The sequence below is a fragment of the Grampus griseus genome (genome assembly GCF_964374135.1).
Source record: "Grampus griseus genome assembly, chromosome: 2".
NCBI lineage: Eukaryota > Metazoa > Chordata > Mammalia > Artiodactyla > Delphinidae > Grampus > Grampus griseus.
Genome location: NC_139018.1, coordinates 223,218 through 242,299, shown reverse-complemented (window position 1 = coordinate 242,299; position 19,082 = coordinate 223,218). Strand labels below are relative to the sequence as shown.

The 19,082-nt window shown below is 41.6% G+C and overlaps 1 protein-coding gene and 1 pseudogene across 5 annotated transcripts in view; both read right to left on the bottom strand.

Moving 5' to 3' along the window:
• LOC309817912 (putative V-set and immunoglobulin domain-containing-like protein IGHV4OR15-8) overlaps nucleotides 1–19,082 on the bottom strand; it is a 174,935-nt gene that overhangs the window by 113,840 nt on the left and 42,013 nt on the right. The window contains exons 1-2 of one of the 4 annotated variants that reach the window (XM_082647155.1): nucleotides 17,344–17,423; nucleotides 16,949–17,259 (exon numbers count right to left, since the gene is read on the bottom strand). The exons of the other annotated variants lie outside the window; for them this stretch is intronic. Of the exons in view, the coding sequence (XP_082503281.1) occupies nucleotides 16,949–17,259; nucleotides 17,344–17,410 (378 nt within the window). The 5' untranslated portion in view covers nucleotides 17,411–17,423. Of the gene's footprint in view, nucleotides 1–16,948; nucleotides 17,260–17,343; nucleotides 17,424–19,082 lie in introns of those variants that run through there. 4 annotated transcript variants of the gene reach the window in all.
• On the bottom strand, nucleotides 1,695–2,316 carry LOC309818580 (eukaryotic translation initiation factor 3 subunit J-like; annotated as a pseudogene). The gene has a single exon. The product of its transcript is annotated as a eukaryotic translation initiation factor 3 subunit J-like (transcript).

The window sequence follows — 19,082 nt, the reverse complement described above, 5'->3', positions numbered from 1 at the left end:
CTTTTTATTCTGTGGCAGTTTCAAAATAAGACTCCAGCCACAGATTTGGTTAAATTGCTTAAAAGAAAATATATAACAGAGAAGATCACCCAATCTCTGCTTACAGCCACAACCTGAGTTATAAGCTCAATTACTCCAAATAAATAGTTCTTCTAGGTACTTAATTAGGCCTTAGTACCTACACAACCAAGCAATTTCCCCAAATAAACAAGAAGAGGAAGGCAGCCCCGTACCGTCGTTGCTCTCGGGAGACACTATTAAGGGCCTCGCAAATCATTTTTGTTTTAAAACTGCGTCTACTCATCAAGCACTGATTAAGCTTTATAAATATACAGAGAACTCTAGTCCCAAAAGCTTTGTTCTATACTCTCCAAAAATATCTCTTAGGAGGTAACACAAAACTTAAGTCCTCACAATAGTGATTTTATTAAACTAGTTGCTTTATAAAACACTGCAGGGCTTCCCTGGTGGCGCGGTGGTTGAGAGTCCACCTGCCGATGCAGGGGACACGGCTTCGTGTCCCGGGCCGGGAAGATCCCACATGCCGCGGAGCGGCTGGGCCCGTGAGCCATGGCCGCTGAGCCTGTGCGTCCGGAGCCTGTGCTCCGCAACGGGAGAGGCCACGACAGTGAGAGGCCCGCATACCAATAGGGAGGGTGGGAGGGAGGGAGACGCAAGAGGGAAGAGATATGGGAACATATGTATATGTATAACTGATTCACTTTGTTATAAAGCAGAAACTAACACACCATTGTAAACCAATTATGTTAAAAACAAAACAAAACAAAAAAACATTGCGGATGTCATAATTGTTAACATAACAATTTACCAAACTGTAGTTACGTGGCGCAGTTTGCTGAACACGTTTTATAAAGGAAAGGAAATGCCAAAACCCTATTAAAGCTTATCCACTGCAGCCTTGGAGAACAAAGGAGATTTGTTTCTCAGACACTGAAATCAGGCAAACAAAGCAGGTGAGGAGCTTCCCTCCCCCATCTGAAGCACTCCATCAGTAGAACAGTCTGATAAATAGAAACTAGACAGTCTATGCGTCCAAGAGATTCCACAACTTGGTAATGCAATAATGGAGAGGTTTATCTTCTTCAGCTTCAAGGTTGGAGGGTTTTGGTCATTTAATTTTTAAGTATCAAACTCGTGCTTTTCAGCCGCAGTATCTTCACTCTGAGATAAGCAGTCTTCTTCACAATGTATTTTTAATATTCTCACGCTCAATTTTAAGACAAAGCAATTTTAATACTAGGTGCACACCCCATGCCCTTGCAGCAGACTGCTTTTCTTGACAAGTTATGAAGTAGTTCAAGGAGGTATGGTTAAGGCTGTATTACTGAATGGTGCTGGTAAATACTACACAATTTTTTGTCATGTTGCAACTTTTGTTTCCAATTTAGTGACTGCTGCTATGGAATCAGATAGCAGCAACAACATTATTAGGTCTGTGTTTTTAAACTATGATTTAGTAGCAATGGAGGTTCCCAATTTTAACCCCTTGGCAGCAAGTTCCAAGTTCCCTCATTTGCACGTTAGCACCTAAGTGTCAAGGGCTTAAATAACCAGCACAAAAGATACCGCACTTCTGATTGTAGCATTTGGCAGAACTGAAAGGAAAGGAAGTTGTGCTACATGTTGAAGGGATTGTGGGCAAGTGAAAGAAGACACCAGGAGAAGATAAAATGTCACATGAAGTCTTCATAGTCTTGTACATAACCTCCATCATAACCACCATGATCTGCCAGACCGTCTTTCATGGTAGCCTTTAATCCCCCTCTGGGCACCACGCCTTTCTTCTGCTTTTTGGCTTTGCTTTTCTTGCTTCTGTTTTCCCCTGCAAAGTACAGTCAATGAATTGGTAATCTTTTTCAAGTCATCAATTTCCAATGAAATACACACATCTCAAACTAAGGCTTCCAAAAAACTGGCATAATATAGTGATTTTTCATATTGTGCAATTTTATCTTTTAGTAACGTTCCAAACTCTGTGAAGGCATCTCTTGAAGATGGGTTCATAGCATCTATTCCATAAACTGTATTATTAACACCAAAAGTTTCTTTCGCTACTTCGAGGTCTGACTCTTCCTGTAATTTCTTTAGCCGCAGTTTATCTGCTAATTGCTCTGGTGTTAGCACTCTAGGTTCTCCAGGTTCTTCTAACTTGACGTCCTCGTCCTCGTCCTCGCCTTCCGAGTGGTCCCCGCCGGCGGTGCCGCCGCCCCCCACCTTCCGCACCGGGTCTTCCACGGAGAACGTGGCCGCGTCCCAGGAGTCGGAGTCCCCCGCCGCCGCCGCCGCCGCCGCCATCTCAAGCCGGGTGTGAGCCTAATTATTGTTTTAATTGAAAAGAGGAGACTCAGCCTCTGAGAGCAAACCCCTCCCCCGTCCCCTCTGCGCCCGCGCCTGGGCTGCAACCCTGTGCTGGGTGGTCCTGAGCGCCCCCTGCAGCCCAGCGCATACCCTGCAGGGGAGGATCCTGCCTGGGCTCACAGGGCAGTTACCTTCCAGCGTCTCTAGTCCAGTATTAAATGGCTGTTTTCTGCCTTCAGAATATTCTTTTAGAGACAACATATTATTTTTAATCATCTCTAGAAATAGCCTCAATAAATCCACATACTCCGTAGGGAGACCCCAAACAAGCATTTTATGAAAACACCAGGGAGCCGCTTCCCTGGATCTGTGGATGCACTGATGCAGTTGACACTTATAGTGAGTCCAGACACTCTCAAGGACTTTGGGGGCCTCTCATCTCCTGGAGGCTCCTATGGTCTAATATTATGTCAGAGAATAGCTGAGCATAGAAATCATGTGGCTCAATGCCCACTCACCCTCTACTATTCCCATAACACACACACACACACACACACACACACACACACACACACAGCCTGATGTTGGCAGCAATGATCCCAAATTTGTCTTTCTTCCCTGAATCTAGCACAGGGGCTGTGCCCCTCCCACTGGCACTAAGCCTAGGTGTGTGACTTGACTTGACAAACAGAACAAATGCAAGTAGACAAAGAAAGGTGCACACACATTGGGCTTGCCTGTTTCTGCAGCACCTGGAACCCTGCAGGGGCCCCATAAGAAGGGACCAGGCTTTGCCCCACATTGTCAGAAACCAGTGCAATCACCCCCTGGACAACTCAAAGCAGTGCAGCTGTGGGTCCCCTAGTGACAGCACCTGTGGAGGGGAGACCCCTGAGAGGTCGAAGGAGGAGAAGGCAGAGCCCCTGTCACCCGGCTCAGGTGATGCTCACCTGTGGGGTCACCTGCATGAGGAGGCAGCGCTGGGCAGGTGAGCTAGGTCGGCTGTGTGAGTTGTACCCTGGCAGGGCACCTCTTCACCAGGACGGCCACAGGTACCTCCATCCTTGGGCTGCATCCTGCTGGTCACCTCCCCTCCTGACCACCTGCCCCGAGGACCTCAGAACCTGGCATCTGATGGGGAGACAGGCCCACTACTTAGTCAACCACGTCCACTCCACCAAGTCCCTGTGACAAACCTGCTTCCCTTTCTGGTTCTGAGTCTCTGGTGAAGTCTTCATAGGTATTCCTGAACATATCAAATACCCAAGAGCAGGACAGACGTTTTGGCCATGACCATCAGGGCACAAGAGACAATGGAATCTGAGGTCCAGGAGTGAGGTGCTCTGAGCCTGGTCTCCAGCTGCAGGTACCGAAGCCCCAGTGCTCTGATGTCCTGGATGTGGTCTCGGTGCATCACTAGTTCCCCTCCCCAGAGACAGTCTGCACATCGTGAATCTTTCGGTGTTAATCCACTGCCAGGACACTGAGGTGGGGGTCATGTGTGAGAAGGGGGCTTTCTACATTGTTAAGGCTTAATACTTGTGGTTCAGTGGAACTGGGTCTGGGCTGCGACCTCCATAAGGGTCTCCAGTGTTGTGGCTCATCCCCTGCCCCTACTCCCTCCCAGGCTGCAGTGTCCCCTGTCTATTCCTTTTTAATCTCTTAACCTGATAGCTGTGCCCCCTCCCTGGGTCTGGAGAGGACAAGAATTCCTACTCACCTCCTAGGAGAAGCTTGTGGAATAGTTCTTCCTCTGGAGGGTCTGCCTGATGGAAGTTCTGGGTATGTTTCAGTATTTCTCGGTTGTTAGTCTTTGCTTCCCTCTATCAGATGTCATGAAGGGATAAATATGGACCCTTACTGTGAGCACTTGGATGTTTCTGGGGTTAAATCCCACAAATTATGGAGTGTGGACCCCAGAAATTCTCATCCTCACACTGGTCCACCCTGGTCCTGCAGACTTGCATAATTATTCAACAATAGGTGTTCCCCCAGCAGCTTCTCTTCCAGGTGGGCAGATCTCACCTGGATTCTGGACATGCCCACCTCTCTAGTTTTGGGGTGGGGGTTTCCCCTGCAATGTCAGGACTCTGTTAGGTTCAGGGAGATTATTCGTATTCAGTTTATTCAGAATTTTCTTGCTTTAAGGACGGAAATGACCATTTCCAAACGTGTTACCTGTTGATGCAGAAACCAGAAGTACCAGCAGAGGTCATCTTTGACCTGTTAGTAAAAGGAGGAATCTAATGTCACTAAGTGTGAGAGGATCTTGGACAGACATAACTGAACATAGGAAGACAGGGATGAAGGTCACAGCAAGACTCTTACATAAAAGTCTCAGATTCCAAACCTCTCCCCCAAAGGCTGGAATTCAAAAAGTACAATAGGTGAGCTGGGTCATGTCCCTGGTGACAAAGTTCTACTCAGAAGGCAGGAGAGAGTGTCTCATGGGGCACCCCTGGTTCCCGAGAAGCTAATTTAGGGGAGGAGTCATCCCCCTACCCCCAGTCCCTTTCCATGTCTGCATGTGGCCTTGGGAATGCTGTCACCACCTCCATACGGGGTGTGGGTCAACTGGGGGTGAAGCTGACATGTGCGTGTTCCATGTGGAAGATTGTTCAAACCCCCTCTCTGGGTACATGAACTGCTGAATCTCCCAAGCCTGGAAACACTCACATCTGGGCTCTTGTTTCATTCGTTTGTGATTTTCCTCATTGTTTACTCAGTTCAATCTGTCTTCCTACACTATCTGCTGAAATAGCCTCACATAATTATCTAAAGCCATTAAGATAAAAAGTGATTTGAAAATCACTAAGTTCCACTGAGCTCAAAGTCAGCGTTTGTTGCATTAGACAGTCATGAGACATGGCTGACCACCAAGATGGTGCTCACAATGGTTTCATCTTCAGCAGGGAAAATTCTGTACATTCCTTAGATGTGTTAGGCTCTCTCACTGATAACCTTGACCTGGTGTAATGTTTTCATGGACCACACCTCAAAATTAAAACTGAGATTATTAACCAGGAATTAGTATTACTAGCAAAGTCTTTGCTTTAGAAGATATTCCTCTATCTGATGTAAAGTCCACCCAAATGATAGAAGTTACTGCAGTTACTAGAGCTTGTCAATTGGCGAAGACCAGAGAATAAACACATAGGTTTGGGGAGTAGCGCAAGGTATTGGATTGTTTTGAAAACAAAGCAGGGTGTCGTCTCACATCTGCTGGAAACATCATCAGATGAACAACAGGGTAAGGAACTTTTAGACAGGCCTACACCCTAGAGACTTGGCATATAAAGGGGAAGGCAGTGCAAAATTAGATACTATGAAAGCTGTAGATAATCCTGTAGCAGATCATTTACCCAAGAGTGGCCTTAATCTTGTTCTCACTTTTCTAGACCCTGAAAAATAAATCTCTGGGAATTCCCTGGTGGTTCAGTGGTTAGGACCCTGCGCTCTCACTGCCGAGGGCCCGGGTTTGATTCCTGGTTGGGGAACTAAGATCCCACAAGCCATGCAGTGTGGCAAAAAAAAAAAAAAAAAAAAAAAAAAAAAAAATTCTGGAGGCATCCAAGAAAGTCATAAGATATACAGTCTTAAATAAGAAATTGATTTTATGTAAAAAATAATAGAAAAATTCGAGTTAGCAACTTCATTCAGGTAATCTGCAATCTCACATTTTGTGACATCGGATATTTTCAAATAAATATAAGTTAAACTTCTCTGTTAATCTTCTCTACATGGTACTGATAGGCATAGAGTAGGGTACTTGAACAATTAGTTTAGAAATCTCACGAGGGGATTAAAGACAGAAAGGGAATTATAGGAGTTTGGGAGACGTCTGTAAGCTAATGACCACTCAAGAAAAGAATCCAGTAACCAAGCAACAATCTGCTCTACCTAGAAGGAAGACCAGGCGCATCCAAGTGCCAGACACACTCAAGCCACAAATCCTGATAGTTAAAGCACAATAGACGTGTGGTTGGAATCTTGTTACATGAAGGCAGGGAGTTAATAATCCTTGAAGAGTAGCATGTCTGCATGTAGCCAGGACAGAAATATAAGTGAGAGGGGACATTATACAGAAACCTGAGATGAATTACCATATTTTAGTATATGTTGCCGCCCTTCTGCTAATATACATATGATTTAAATAGTGTCATGACCTTCCGGGTTAAACCATACAGGGTTAAAGGAGGAATTGGTGATGTAAGACTTGATGTCTACCCAACAATGACAAAGAAGGTTTTCTTCACCCCTCCCACTTTTTCATTGATTATAAAAATGTGGCCCTCGGGCTTCCCTGGTGGCGCAGTGGTTGAGAGTCCGCCTGCCGATGCAGAGGACAAGGGTTCGTGCCCCGGTCCGGGAAGATCCCACATGCCATGGAGCGGCTGGGCCTGTGAGCCATGGCCGCTGAACCTGCGCGTCTGGAGCCTGTGCTCCCCAATGGGAGAGGCCACAACAGTGAGTGGCCCGCGTACCACACACAAAAAAAAAATGTGGCCCTCTTTGTTCTCTGGGCTTGGCTGCCCACTTGTGTCTCTCACAAGCATCCTATGCTAATTAACTCAGACTTTGCCTATAGCTTTGCCGCTGGCTGAATTCTTTCTGAGATGGGACAATAGAACCCGATCTCCAGAGAGTCCGGACACCAGGTTAGCTGTTTCAATCAGATGACAGTGGGTTCCAGTCCCCTCTTGAGTCAGAGGTGGTGGGTACATGCCCCATCTGAAGGAGTGTGAATTCAGTACAGACAAACTGGTGACTATCTTAAATCAACACATGTGGAAACTAAAAACAAACAAATAAACAAAAAACCCCCACAAAAATCATAAAAAATACAACTAAGGTAATTTCTCAGTTCTGTGTAAGCAGCCAACAACGAAATCCTGTGGAACTGTAAAGGAGACACACAGAGACAATCCTCTAGGGCCCTTTGAACACACTGAGATGGATTTAACTCAGCCTCCAGAGTCTGGAATTTGAATATATTTTATTTATTTTATGTCTAATTTCTGGCTTTCTTGAAGTAATTCCTTGCCAGAAGGCTACAGCCCTTAGAGTTCATAGAATGATTCTTGAATTTGTGTTCCACTTGTGGTGTAGCAACATTCATACCGAGTGACTGAGGTGCTCACCTTACAGGAATCTTTATAAAACAACCCTGTAAGGTGTCACTATGACTCAGTACTACACAGTCATCACCATCCACAGTCTTCTGGAAAGGTTGAAAAAGTAGCTCCCTAAATTAAAATTATCCAAAATTTCCAAACCTTGGCCAAAGGTCCCCCCCTCAGCACTAGTGACGTCATTATCAACTACCTCAAAGAAAAATCAATTTTCGCCCTGTGAGGTGGTAACTGGAAGGACCACGCATTTCGAGACACGTCCCTGCAGTACCATCCCTGCCCTATTGCAGTCAGACACACAAGATAATGGAAAGGATTCATGTATAACATCCACTCCTGGCACCAAGACAAAGGCTGCCTGCTCACTACATCTAATCAATAGCCTTCTAGGATATTCAACCAGTTAATTTTATCTATTGAAAGAGACATCAGAGAAAAATTGCCCTTGAACCTCATTGAGGGACCATATCAGGTACTTTTAACAACAAACACAGCTGTGAACCTCCTGAGTGTGGACATTTGGGTATTTGTTTCACAGCTGTCTTAGTCCATTTGGCACCACAAACAAAGTACCATAGACTGGGTGGGTTATAACCATAGACATTTATTTCTCATATTTCTGTAGTCTGAGAAGTCCAAGATCAGGGTCTGGAAGACATGATTCCTGGAGAGAAACTGCTACCTAGATGGCTGACTGTTCCCTGATGCCTCACCTGGTGCCATGGGACAGGGGGCTTCCCTGTCCTCTTTACAAGGCACTGGTCCCACTCAGAAGGTCTCCACCCTCCCGATCTAAGCCCTTCCCCAAGGGCACTTCTCCCAATACCATCATGTTGGGCATTGGGTTTCAGCATGTGTATTTTTTGGGAAAAAAACACTGAACTGATCACAGTAACTAAGGAATCAATTCATAATTCCACACAATTGGAAGGCTCCCCAGGTGAGCCCCTCAAACTGAAGATTCTCAGGGATGTTATAGAAGCTCTGATCTTTGCTAGAAAACTGCTGATGTAAGACCTTCAGAACCCGCTGATGACCTTAGAGAGTGGACCGTTTCCACCCAAAATGTTTGACTAAGAGCTCAAAATCTCTTATGACTTTATTGTTATTATTACTATTATTATGTACTTACATATATTTATCATTATATTTTTCTAAGGACTCAGATGGTTATATAGCCATAATGGCAACTTAGTTTTTTATTTCACTTTTGAATAGCTGCTAATTGGAATTAGTGATTACACTATTTTTTGTTTAATTTTTATTGGAATATAGTTGATTTACAATGTTATATTAGTTTCAATTGTACAACCAAGTAAATCAGTTATACATATATATACATACACTCTTTTCTTTCTTTCTTTTTTTTTTGATTCTTTTCCCATATAGGCCATTACAGACTATTGAGTAGAGTTCCCTGTGCTATACATCAGGTTCATATTAGTTATCTATTTTATATATAGTAGTGTGTATATGTCAGTCCCAATCTCACAATTTATCCCTCCCCCACTTAATCCCTGGTAACCATAAATTTGTTTCTACTTCCATGATTCTACTTTGGTTTTGTAAATAAATTCATATGTACCCTGTTTTGTTTTGTTTTGTAGTTTTTTAGATTCCACGTATAAGTGATTTCATGTGATACTTGGCTTTCTCTGTCTGACTTACTTCACTTAGTATGACAATCTCTATGTCCACCCATGTTGCTGCAAATGGCATTATTTTGTTCCTTTATATGGCTGAGCAATATTCCATTGTATATATGTACCGCATCTTCTTTATCCATTCTTCTGTTGATGGACATTTAGGTGGCTTCCATGTCCTGGCTATTGTAAACAGTGCTGCAATGAATATTGGGGAGCATGTATCTTTCTGAGTTATGGTTTTCTCTCAGTATGTGCCCAGGACTGGGATTGTTGGGTCATATGGTAATTCTATTTTTCGTTCTTTAAGGAACCTCCATCCTGTTCTCCTTAGTCACTGTATCAATTTACATTCCCACCAAGAGTGTAGGAGGGTTCCCTTTTCTCCACACCCTCTCCAGGCTTTATTGTTTGTAGATTTGCGAAGACAGCCATTCTGACCTTTGTGAGGTGATACCTCATTGTAGATTTGATCTGCATTTCTCTAATAATTAGTGATGTTGAGCATTTTTTTTCATGGGACTTTTGGTCATTGGTATGTCTTTTTTAGATAAATATTTACGTAGATCTTCCACCCATTATTTATTTAAGTCGTTTGCATTTTTTTTTTTTTTTGGATATTGAGGTGCACAAGCTGTTTGAATATTTTGGAGATGAATTCCTTGTCAGGTGCTTCATTTGCAAATATTTTCTCAACCCATTCTTTGGGTTGTCTTTTCGTTTCTTTCATGGTTTCCTTTGTTCTGCAAAATCTTTTAAGTTTAAAGAGGTCCCATTTGCTTATTTTTGTTTAATTTTCATCACTCTAGGATGTGGATCAAAAAATATCTTGCTGTGATTTATGTCAAAGTGTGTTCTGCCTATGTTTTCCTCTAAGAGTTTGATAGTATCTGGCCTGACATTTAGGTCTTTGATCCATTTTGATTTTATTATTGTATATAGTGTTAGGGAGTGTTCCACTTTCATTCTTTTGCCTGTAGCTGTCCAGTTTTCCCAACACCACTTATTGAAGAGACTGTCTTTTCTGCACTGTATATTCTTGTCTACTTTGTCATAGATTAGGTGTCCATAGGTGTGAGGGTTTATCTCTGGACTTTCTATCCTGTTCCATTTATCTATATTTCTGTTTTTGTGCTCAGTACCATACTGTTTTGATGATTGTAGCTTTGTAGTATAGTCTGAAGTCAGGAAGCTAATTCTTCTGGCTCCATTTTTGTTTCTAAAGATTGCTTTGGCTATTCAGAGTCTTTTGTGTTTCCATACCAATTGTAAAATGTTTTGTTCTAATTTTTGAAAAATGCTCTCAGTAATTTAATAGAGATTACATTAAATCTGTAGATTGCTTGGGGTAGTATAGTCATTTTGACAATATTGATTCTTCCAGTCCAAGAACATGGTATATCTCTCCATCTGTTTGTGTCGTCTTTGATTTCTTTCATCAGTTTATAACAATACAATCTTACCTCAAGAAACAAGAGAAATCTCAAGTAAACAACCTAACTTTGCACTTAATGCAATTAAAGAAAAAAGAACAAAGAAAACCAAAATAAGTAGAAGGAAAGAAATAATAAATATCAGAGCAGAAATATGTGCAATACAGATGAAGAAAACAATAGCATAGATCAGTGAAACTAAAAGTTGGTTCTTTGAGGAGATAAACAAAATTGATAAATATTTAGCCAGACTCATCAAGAAAAAAAGGGAGAGGACACAAATCAATAAAATTAGAAATGAGACAGGAGAAATCACAACAGACAGCACAGAAACAAACAATTTTCCAAGACTGACCTGAAAAATTAGAAAATATAAACAGACCTAACACAAGTAATGAAACTGTAATTAAAAATCTTCCAACAAACAAAATTCCAGGACACGATGGCTGCACAGGTAAACTCTATCAAACATTTTGAGAAGAGCTAACACCTATCCTTCTCAAACTCTTCCAAAATATAGCAGAGGGAGGAACACTTCCAAATTGGTTCTGCGAGGCCACCATCACCCTGATACCAAAACCATACAAAAATATCACAAAAAAAGAAAATTACAGACGAATATCACTGATGAACATAGATGCAAAAATCCTCAACAGAATACTAGCAAACAGAATCCATCAACACATTAAAAGAATCATACACCATGATCAAGTGGGGTTTGTCACAGGAATGCAAGTATTCTTCAATATACGCAAATCAATCAATGTGATGCACCATATTAACAAATTAAGGAATAAAAACCATATGATCATCTCAATCAATGCAGAGAAAGCTTTTGACAAAATTCAACACATATTTTATTTATTTATTTATTAAACACATTTATTGGAATATAATTGCTTTACAATGGTGTGTTAGTTTCTGCTTTATAACAAAGTGAATCAGTTATACATATACATATGTCCCCATATCTCTTCCCTGTTGTGTCTCCCTCCCTCCCACCCTCCCTATCTCACCCCTCTAGGTGGTCACAAAGCACCGAGCTGATCTCCCCGTGCTACATGGCTGCTTCCCACTAGCTATCTATTTTACATTTGGTAGTGTATATATGTCCATGCCACCCTCTCACTTTGTCCTACCTTACCCTTCCCCCTCCCCGTATCCTCAAGTCATTCTCCGGTAGGTCTGTGTCTTTATTCCCATCTTGCCCCTAGGTTCTTCATGACCATTTTTTTTTTAGATTCCATGTATATGTCAACACCCATTTATGATAAAAACACTCCAGAAAATGGGCAATTTACCTCAACATAATAAAGGCCATATATGACAAACCCACAGCAAACATCATTCTCAATGGTGAAAAACTGAAAGCATTTCCACTAAGATCAGGAAAAAGACAAGAATGACCACTCTCACCACTCTTATTCAACATAGTTTTGGAGGTCCTAGCCATGGCAATCAGAGAAGAAAAAGAAATTTAAAAAAATCCAAATTGGAAAAGAAGTAAAACTGTCACTGTTTTCAGATGACAGGATACTATACATAGAAAATCCTAAAGGTGCTACCAGAAAACTACTAGAACTCTCAATGAATTTGGTAAAGTTGCAGGATACTGAATTAATACACAGAAATCTGTTGCATTTCTACCCATTAAAAACAAAGATCAGAAAGTGAAATTAAGGAAACAATTCCATTTACTATGGCATGAAAAAAAAAACACCTAGGAATAAACCTACCTAAGGAGGGAAAAGGTCTGTACTCTGAAATTTATAAGATGGTGCTGAAAGAAATAAAAAATGACACAAACAGATGGAAAGATATACTATGTTCTTTGATTGGAATAATCAATATTGTCAAATGAGGATACTATGCAACATATTCTACAGATTAAATGCAATCCCAATCAGATTACCACTAACATTTATCAAAGAACTAGAAGAAATTAAAAAAAATTTTCTATGGGACCACAAAAGACCCCAAATAAATAGCCAAAGAAATATTGAGAAAGATAATTGGAGCTAGAGGGATCAGGCTCCCTAGCTTTAGATTATACTACAGAACTACAGTCATCAAAAGAGTGTGGTACTGGCACAACAACAGAAATATAGTTCAATGAAACAGGATAAAAAGTCCAGAGATAAACCCACACACATATGGTCAATTAATCAATGACAAAGGAAGCAAGAATATACAATGGAGAAAAGACAGTCTCTTCAATAAGTGGTGATGTGAAATTGGCAGCTTCATGTAAAAGAAAGAAATTAGAACATTCTCTAACACGATACACAAAAACAAACTCAAAAGGGATTAAATATCTAAATGTGTACTATAAATATATATAAATGGATACTAACTAAGAGTTTTATAGTATCCATTGTATAAATGCATACTATGAAACAGAAGAAAACGTTGGCAGACATCCTTTGACATAACTGCCATATCTTTTTGCATTTGTCTCCTAGAGTAATGGCAATAAAACCAAAAATAAACAATTGGGACCTAATTAAAGTTAAAAGCTTTTGCACAGCAAAGGAAATTGAAAGAAAAAAAAAGAAAATCTACTGAATGGAAGAAAATATTTGCAAACAATGCAACAACCAAGGGATTAATCTCCAAAGTATACAAACAGATCATAAGGCTCAATATCAGAAAAACAAACAATACAATCAAAAAATGGGCAGAAAACTTAATAGACATTTCTCTAAAGAAGATATACAGATGGCCAAAATGTACATGAAATAATGCTCAGCATCGTTAATTATTAGAGAAATGCAAATCAAAACTACAATGAGGCATCACGTCAGACCAGTTAGAATAGCTATCATCAAAACGGCTACAAATAATAAATGCTGCAGGTGGTGTGTAGAAAAGGAACCCTCCTACACTGTCGGTGGGAATGTAAATAGCTACAGCCACTGTGGTGGACAGTATATACGTTCCTTAAAGAAGTAAAAATAGAGCTACCATATGATCCAGCAATCCCACTTCTGTGAATATACACAGAGTAAAATATAATTCGAAAAGATACATGCACCCCAATTTTTACTGCAGCAGTATTTACAATATCCAGGACATGGAAGCAACCTAAATGTCCATTGACAGATGAATGGATAAAGAAGATATGGTGCATGCCTACAATGGAATATTACTCAGACATAAAAAAAAGAATGAAATAATGCCATTTACAGCAACGTGGATAGACTTAGAGATTATTATACTAGGTTTAGCAAGTCAGATGGAGAAAGACAAATAACATGTGAAATCACTTATATATGGATTCTAAAAAAATGATATAAATGAACTTATTTATAAAACAGACACAGACTCAGAGACTTCAAAATAAAATTCATGGCTACCAAAGGGGAAAGGTGAGAGGGAGGGATAAATTAGGAATTTGGGATTAACATAAACACACTACTATGTATAAAATAGATAATCAACAAGGACCTACTATATATCACAGGGTACCATTCTCAATATTTTGCAATAAGTAACAATATTTTGTAATAATATTTTGTTATATATATATATATATATATATATATATAACTGAATCAGTTTGCTGTACACCTGAAACTAACCCATTATAAATCAAATATTCTTCAATAAAAATAACTAATTAAAACAATAAAATTTAGAAAGTAAAAAATAAGCTTTTCTCTGCAATAACATTCATTACCTCATGGTGGGATAATTATAACAAGTCATGGAGAGAAAATGGTAAAATTATATTTAATTGGTTCCAAATGTTATTGTCTAGTCCAACCTTTAACTCCGATTAAAATTAGAAGATAGTTGTAAAAAAAGTGGAAAAAGTAAAATAAAAACAATGACAACAATAATAGTAATAATGAAGAGAAAACTCAAATAAAATTGGGTTAACAGAAGGGAGGTTCTCATGCCCTTTGACGATCTCAGAATCCAACAAGAAGAAGAAAGTTTACCTCTAATTTTCTGGCAAGAACTCAGCCAAAGAGAAACCATGGACTCAGTTCTCTATGGCCCTTTCGACCTCACTTTTCCCTTGATAAAAGAGTTATTCTCTCCATTTTTACTGGGGACTTGCATGTGGCTCATAATGTTGTGTGCATTGTAGGATGTGTGTCAGCACGGATGGACTCTACCCACTAGATAACTAGGTACTGAGAGCACAGCCCAAATGTTACAGTCCAACCCGTGTCCAGATATTTCCAAATGTCCTCTAGGGAAGAAAATGACTCCAGTGTTATATGGACAACAAATTCCAAATATAAACAATACTCATACTATTGCAGTGAAAGGTATTGCATCAAACAGGACTGGGGAGATTTTTCTCGCTGAAAGAACTTGGAAATCCATCTGAAGCTGGAAGTAGATTTGAAGTTCAACAGAAGAATCACTTATGTCTTTAAACAATTAAAAACTTGACAACTAATAAGAGTAGGTAGTGACCTAAATTTCAAATAAAAGTCTCATGAAGAAATACTTCTGACATTAATTTATCCAGAAATCATTCCGCACTCTATTATGAATTCTAAAGAATGTTAAACTGGACACTTACACGTCTTTTTGAGGATGATCATTAAGTCATCCCTGGAGGATGAGTGATGTTTCTTTTCCAATACGATACTTACATTTCCATGTATGTCTATCTACATCTATATCAGTTGTGTATAATCCGCTAATGTGGTCATTACAGAAAAACAGTTTGTGCAGCTTAAACAACAGCAATGGATTCCTCTCAGGCCTGGAGGCAAGAAGTCTAAGGTCACGGTGTCAGCAGGTTTGGGTCCTTCTCAGGCCTTTCTCCTTTGCTTGCAGGTGGACCTCTTCTCACTGAGTCCTCAGATGGTCTTTTCTCTGTGTGTCTGTGTGCATCCCTGGTTTACTTGTGTGTTCATTATTCCTCTTCTTAAGTGTGACAAAGACCCCTGACCACCCCTTAGGCAACAGGATCCTTGCAATTCTCTTCTCAACTAGTCTTGACCTGTGGGCTTCTGTGTTTATATGTGCATGGCCAGGTTTTGTCAAGAGCCGTGCTAAGTGAGAATAATGAGAATCTCCTACCCTTGAACTCTGATCACGCGCAGTATTTGACCAAAGCCATCAAACCTCCTATCACCCACATGGTATCTGACCACCCTGGTCAGCCTTTGGCAAAAATCCTTTTGAGTCTATGTAAATACAGCTTAAGGTCTCCCTTAGCCTGTATTTCTTCTCTTAATAATTTCCAGTCCACTCCACCTCACCCTTTTCTTGGCCATAAGCCCCCACTTGAAATGCTGTATTTGGAATAAGGCCAAGTTTCCAAAGCTGCATCCCATATGCAGCAGTGAGTTTTGTCTACATGTTCGGCATGAGATTTATATTGGATACATGAATATCAATCCCACAGCCCATGGCCATGTAATCATGCCTGAATGAAGCTGATGTCTCATGTATATTTTCCCTAAGTCCACTCACAGCCATTTGTGCGTAGGGACACTAGACTGTTCCTCAGCCCTATGCCTGGGACTACTTTAAACAATCGCCAAGAATCACAGAAATGTGAAAAGCATGGCACTAATTTGACCCCTGAAAGTGCTCAATTACATGACGGGAGTTGAAACAATAAAAGAGAGCATCACCATGACTGACCTCAGCTGGGAAAATGTGTGTGTGTGTGTGTGTGTGTGCGCATGTGTGTTGCCTGAGTCAAACAACCGGCCACATTCTTAATGTCCGTGAATGACCACAAAATTGACAGTATTTATTTTGTGGTGCTCATAAAAGCCAGAAGTAGGTGAATTTGCAGATTTGGAATCTGTGAATAACGAGGATAATTGCATGTGCAGTATTGGAGCACTCTGGCGTTAGAGTCTATAACACTGCCTGCTGCAGAATTCAGAATGCTTGTGCAGGTTGCCTGAAAGCAGGACGGTGTGTCTCTCCTTCCACATCTACAAAAGCAAAACAACAATTAATACTGTTTAAAAGTCTCATGTGCACTCTCAGGATATTTACAAGTTTCACGAACTTCAGGCTGAAATTGAAAATTATGGTGAGCCACAGGGTTGTTCTGAGCACCTTTGAGAAAAAGGTAAATAAAGAAATGAAAAACAACCTTAATTCTTGAGTATTAAATGTGTCTGTGCAAATGAATATATATATATACACAACTATAATAAAAATAAAAATTAAGCAAATATGTACATGCACACAAAACTTTCTAGACACTTCATAATCCACAACAATGAAACATTAGGATACAGAACAGGGTCTCTGGTGGAGCTCCTGGGCAGGAAGAGGAAAGCACAGGTTCTAACACGAATTCCCTCCCAGCCCATATATGCACCTACTGCAGGTCACAGCCCTGTACTTGTTGGGTCCTGTGCGACCCCTGGTGGTAACGGGCATCCGTGCAGGGAGGTTTGTGTCTGGGCTCACACTGACTTCCCCTCACTGTGTCTTTCGCACAGTAATACACGGCTGTGTCCTCAGTTGTCAGGCTGCTCAGCGATAAGTAGACTTGGCTCTTGGAGGTGTCCGTGGTGATGCTGAGCCGGGACTTAAGAGTTGGGTTATAATATGCGCTTCCACCACCACCATATATCACCCCAACCCACTCCAGCCCCTTTCCTGGAGCCTGCCGGACCCAGGATACAGCATAGCTGCTTAATGAGAATCCAGAGACAGTGCAGGTGAGGGAGAGGGTCTGTGAGGGCTTCACCAGGCTGGGTCCCGACTCCTGCAGCTGCACCTGGCACAGGACACCTGTGGACAGAGAGAACCACGGTGACTCATGGGCTCAGATGCAGCTTCCCCAAGTGTTCACGTCTGAATCCCTGAGACACTCACCTCTGAGAGCTGACACCAGGAAGAGGAAGAACCACAGTGGATTCATCTTCTTGCAGATGGGATTCATGAAGCCCAGAAATTCTCTTCAAGCATGAGGAGAAACCCAAATTTAAGTGAACAGGTACTTTGTTTTTACCTTGTGGTCTAAGGGGATATTTGCATAAGGGAGGGACCTTTTTATAAAAAGCAGAAAGTAGTGAAGGGAGGTCCCAGTCTCTGGGACTCCACCTGAGGAGGGTGCTGACTGTGCCCTCAGAGAACTCAGCCCCCACCTGGGGTCCCCTCCCTATGCCTGGGGACTCTGTGTCCAGGAATGAAATGATCCTGAAGGGATAGTCAGGAAATCAGCTGTGCTCAAGGATTAACGGCAGATTTGGGGAGTAGACTTTAATCCCATGGATGTATATATTTCACATAAATACCCATCACACATTCAGGGTCCTCCAAGATGTCAGACACAGACTCTTGTTTTTTCCTTTCTGCATTACCTCAAGTTTATATCCTGGATGCGCAAGTACTTGAGACAAACCATACATGTAATAATGACATTGAATTCAGACAGAGTCAGGTAAAATTGAATGTTTATCATAATTCACAACGGATTTCGTGTGTCCCTTAACTTGGGTGAACATTTCCTCACCTGAAACAGTTTAAATGTTATCAAGAGTTGCTCTGGAGGTTGATTTACTCTTAACAACTAAACACACCGTGTATTTTGTGGACAAGGTAGTCATTCTTGCTGAGATGGTCATGGATCCCAGCACTACTGACATGGTCTGAAGCCTGACCTGCCTGTTTCCTGTGCACAACTGAGTGTCTGCAGGAACACTGCGAGCTTCAGGGCTCCTTCCCTGCGGGTGGAGGTTGGGGAATCCCCAGGGCTAGCAAGGTCTAAGAACAGACAGCTCCTGGAAGCTCCTCAGGACTCCAACATGCTGGGCAGGTGACCTGGTCACAGTGCACAGGCTCGCTACTTCTAGAAGTGTTCATTTTTACTCTCCCTGTCACAGCCAGTGACATTGGAGCTCAGGGAACACAGTTCCCACTGCACTGGGTGAGAGAACATGCATGATTCTTGGAAGTAAACCTTCACAGTGAATGGCTTGCAGAGTATGAGGCTGTCATGGTCAGAGGAAAGTCCCCACCTCAGGAAGCAGGTTCCCTTGAAAATTCCACCTGAGAGCAGCTCTCCCGAGTCCCTAGGTCAGTGAGTCCTGTGACTGTGCCTGAGGTCATATAAGTAAATGGTGCTGGAGAGCAGAGCACAGCTCCATCCCATCTCACTGTGGGCACTGAGGATGTGGCCTCACCATCTGTATTTCGGTCTGCAAGGATGTAAACTGGGGATCATGATGGTAATGGTATGTCTGAAATTTATAGTGGGTTTGCCAGAGGTGTTGAATGTTGACATGAGTGTCATCAGTGATGTTACTTCTCCTGGGAACCAGAAAGACCAATGTGAGTCCCCATCTCTGACTGACACCCTGTACATGTAGCTCTGGCTCCACTCCTGCCCTGAGAGGTCACACCTGTGGGTCTGGGGCAGGTCAGCTCTCCCACAGCCCAGTGATTTCACCTGTACACTGACTGATGTCGAGCCTGCTGTCTATGAGAAGATATTTACTCCATACAATTTCATGAACACAGTACTATACTTCTTCTAGCTTTTGCAATAATATTTGCAGAGTAAATTAAATTCTAAAGAATCTGCCTCCTTGAATGTTAATAATAGGAGAGCC